At 44.1% G+C, this 4,218-nt stretch overlaps 1 protein-coding gene and 1 long non-coding RNA gene across 5 annotated transcripts in view; both read left to right on the plus strand.

Annotated features, from left to right (window-relative positions):
- LOC111671764 (uncharacterized) overlaps nucleotides 1-4,218 on the plus strand; it is a 161,350-nt gene that overhangs the window by 115,583 nt on the left and 41,549 nt on the right. The gene's annotated exons all lie outside the window — the stretch shown is intronic.
- Nucleotides 627-2,245, plus strand: sox2 (SRY-box transcription factor 2). The gene has a single exon (XM_023428958.2). The coding sequence runs from the start codon at nucleotides 1,182-1,184 to the stop codon at nucleotides 2,148-2,150; it is 969 nt and encodes a 322-aa protein (XP_023284726.1). The 5' UTR covers nucleotides 627-1,181; the 3' UTR covers nucleotides 2,151-2,245.

Genomic DNA, 4,218 nt, shown 5'->3' on the forward strand with positions numbered 1-4,218 from the left:
ACACACACACACACGCATTTACACACACACCACCGCCATTCAATGCTTTCAGTTAACTAACAAAGTTTATTTAAGTGTTGTTATGTTATTGGGGCCGTAAGTGGAGGAATTAGTGACTTTTTGATTTTGAACAACAGAAGCGTCGTGGGCCGTGACTTCAAGTCAGAACGAGGCTGTTTTCACCTTCAGAATAAGACTGACACCATTAATGTCATCATTTGAGTATAGTGTTATTTATTAAACTTATTTTGAAACACTTATTTAACTTTTATTTGATTTGATTTTTTTAATGTGGATATTTATTTTTTTGTGCTAGAATTCAGGCTCCATAATTTAAAAAAAAGACTGAGCCAAACATGAATGAATTGACTCACTTCTGAGAAATTCTTTGGTATATTTTTTTGTATTTATTGGATAACTTTTTTTCCTAGTTTAAGCATAAAGTTTGCAAGACAACATAAACTAATGTAAAAGCCGGCAAGCTTTTGAACCCCCCCCCTTCCTCCTCTGTTTGATGCTAGAAAATGTTCATTAAGTGCCACCATGCATATGTTCCCAGAGAAATGTCTCCATAAGCCTGGAAATAGTAAATATGTACTTTGCATTGGCTCATATGGGCAGGTTGTGCGTTTATGCGTGTGTGTCTCGGGGCAGGGCAGACCCCGCCCCTTTATGCTAATTAAGGTCTCCCATTGGTGTGTCAGGGGAGCAGGCCGGCTCTGATTGGCCAGGTCGAAGCCATTTATTCGCTGACAGCCCCGTCACATGAATGGTTGTCTATTAACTTGTTCAAAAACTATCTGGAGTTGTCAAGGCTCAGACGGACAGAGGCGAAAAAGTACAGTTTGTTAATGCTTTTTCGGAGAAGCGACGGGAGAAGTTTTGTGGAAACAACATAGCAGGGACCTATTGGGAGAAGGCTCTCTGTCTCACACTCACACACACACTCTGACACACACTCACTGAGAGGGAGAGAGAGAGAGAGTGAGAGTGTGTGGAGACGCGGCTTGGTGCTTGTTGTTTTTTTTTTTTGGTCCAGAGAAAAAGTTGCAGAGAAAAATCGACAGGTAACTTTTCGCAGCAGCCCTGCGCTCCTCACTGTCCTGCCTCTGGCTTGTGGAGTTTGTCTCTGTGTTTTTTTTTTCCTCTGCTCGGGAGCTCCAACTGAAAAGCTGTTCCTGATGTATAACATGATGGAGACTGAACTGAAGCCCCCAGCTCCCCAGACCAACACGGGGGGCACGGGCAACACCAACACGTCCGGCACTGGCACCAACCAGAAAAACAGTCCGGAGCGGGTAAAGAGACCCATGAACGCGTTCATGGTGTGGTCCCGAGGCCAGAGGAGGAAGATGGCCCAAGAGAATCCCAAAATGCACAACTCGGAGATAAGCAAGAGGCTGGGCGCGGAGTGGAAACTTCTGTCGGAGAGCGAGAAGAGACCTTTCATCGACGAAGCCAAGAGGCTGCGGGCCCTGCACATGAAGGAGCATCCGGATTACAAATACCGGCCCCGGCGGAAAACCAAGACCCTGATGAAGAAGGACAAGTACACCTTGCCCGGCGGGCTGCTGGCTCCGGGAGGAAACGGGATGGGAACTGGGGTCGGTGTAGGGGTGGGCGCCGGGCTGGGCGGTGGGGTGAACCAGCGGATGGACAGCTATGCGGCGCACATGAACGGCTGGACCAACGGGGGCTACGGCATGATGCAGGACCAGCTGAGCTACCAGCACCCTGGGCTGAACGCGCACAACCCGAGCCAGATGCAGTCCATGCACCGCTACGACATGAGCGCCCTGCAGTACAACACTATGACCAGCTCCCAGAGTTACATGAACGGCTCCCCGACATACTCCATGTCCTATTCCCAGCAAACCACGCCGGGGATGACCGCCCTGGGCTCCATGGGGCCCTCCTCCGTGGTGAAGTCCGAGTCCAGCAGCTCCAGCCCGCCCGTCGTCACCTCGTCGTCCCACCGGGCCGCCCCGGGCTGCCAAAGCGGAGACCTGAGGGACATGATCAGCATGTACCTGCCCGGGGCGGAGGTGAGCGAGCAGACCGCCCAGACCAGGCTACACATGTCCGGGCACTACCAGAGCACCGTGCCCGGGACGACGATCAACGGCACGCTGCCGTTAACACACATGTAAGAGACACCAAGCAGAGAGAGAGAAAAAAGAACTTTTATAAGAGAAACTGTGGACTACTTAACGTTGGACTATTTTTGTACAGAAAAATTTCGGGGTGGGAAAAGTTGTATAGAAGTCTCCAGGAAAAGGACACACGACTCTTTTTTTCTTTCATTTTATTCTAAGGAAGCTCTAGAGGAAACGGTAGGAGATCCCCCTCTTCACTGGTGGATGAAGTTTGGAAGACTAGAAAGTGGGAGTCGCAATCAAATGTTTTATTATTGCAATCACCTTTTGTACAGTATTTATCAAAGAAACATTACAATCAGATGAAATTGTTTGTTAAACTGCAAGAGGTTGCATTTTTCTTTTCTTTTTTTTTTTTATATAAAGCAACGCCAGTTCTGCAAAAAATATTAAAGGTGAAAAATGGCAGAACTGGAATTATATGGGAGCGATCAGTTATGCTCCTTTATTACTGCAAACATTGGAAAGAAAAGGGACATAAAACGAAGCAGGTAATACTGTTTTTTTTTTTTTTTTCATTTAAGGTCAATGTTACTAAACATTTTAATTTCTTAAAAAAAGATAAGACACTTTTTCTCTCATACAGCTTAAAATCTAGGTTGTTAATTTATATTTCCGTCTCCCACTTTTCATCTGTTAGAGGTATGACGCTTGTGCTCTTTATTTTCTAATTGATTTGTACAATTTCTGTATATTTACTGTGATATTTTAAGTTTTTATTTCAAAATTCATTCCCGTAGTTGTATTTTAAAAATTGTGGCCTGTACGCAGAAGCCAACCACTCCATGTATATATATACCGGAACTAATACCATCCTTATAACAGTTACAGTTTCAGCTGAGTATATTTTTTTTCAATATGCAGTTTGAAATGAATAAATTTTGGAAATTTGGATACTTGAAATTGTATGAGTTTTGATTTTATTTCTCTCAAGTCATTCTGTGTGTGCAGGCAGTCATCACATGTTGAGTTGTCATCTGTCTTTCTGCAGTTGTGTCCATTCTTAAATTCAACACTGACTCTTAACATTTTTTTTTTATGAATGCAAAGTATCAGAGTTCAACTGATTTTAAAAAATATACTTTTAGGGGAATTTGTCCCTTTAAACTTTACTGATCAAATCATTCAGCTTGTGCGTCGTGGTTAACCACGTTTCTATTTTCTAGTGCCTGCGGATGGCCCCATCAAGCCAAAGTTTGTTGCCTGTTTCCTAAAAAGGGGGAAGATTTTTCCATCAAAATGCCCAACATCCCCAGGTATAGACTGTCATTTCTCCTCTTCTATTATCAGTAAGAAAGCAGAATTACTGTTGAAACCCGGTTTACATAAAAAAAAAAATCTATATTCATTTTAATTAATTTTAAAAATGCAGTATCTATTATTAGCAGTGTCGTTATTAGTATTATGGGCCTGCTTTTGACTGGCAGAGGGAATAATCACACAGCGCTAATATCTATAAACACATTTATTACCCCATTCGCTTATTTTAGATTTGTTCACACTGACGGGAGAATTTTCTGTCATTGGTGGATTTTCAATTTCTAATGACACTTGACTGTGACAGCAGCATGTCTGGATATTTCAGAGTATCTACAGCAGTCTGATATGATGAGCTCAGGCCTCTTTTCATGCTGTAACATTTCCTCTTGCTGTTTGGTTTTAACAAGTTGTGGTATTTTTCTTTCTTTCTTTTTTTGGACGCGTCCTCTGCTCTGCTCTTCTCCAAATCACAGGAGCCGGCTCATCAGCCTAAATGTTCAATTAGGTCTAAATTGAAGGTGAGGCCTCTTGAAAGGAGCCAGGCGCGCGGGACCAGTCGGGATGCTTTTTCTCCCGCGATGTAATAACTCCACACAGAGTGTCGAGTGTGGCCATTTTAATTTAATGTTTAATCAAACAGGCCCTGCTGTTTCCCGTTAACCCCCGGTTCTCACGGTTCAAACTCTCCGGTGTCTCGGTGCTCACTCTCCTTCCTTTAAACAACACAGAGCCGGTTCCAAAAAATGTTCCCATGCATCTCTCTGCCAGCCAGGCTGCGTTCCCCCTCCCCAGCCCCCACCCC

This window comes from Seriola lalandi, unplaced genomic scaffold (assembly GCF_002814215.2).
Source record: "Seriola lalandi dorsalis isolate HSWRI2012SDOR001 ecotype SW California unplaced genomic scaffold, Sedor1 jcf7180002054885, whole genome shotgun sequence".
NCBI classification, from domain to species: domain Eukaryota; kingdom Metazoa; phylum Chordata; class Actinopteri; order Carangiformes; family Carangidae; genus Seriola; species Seriola lalandi.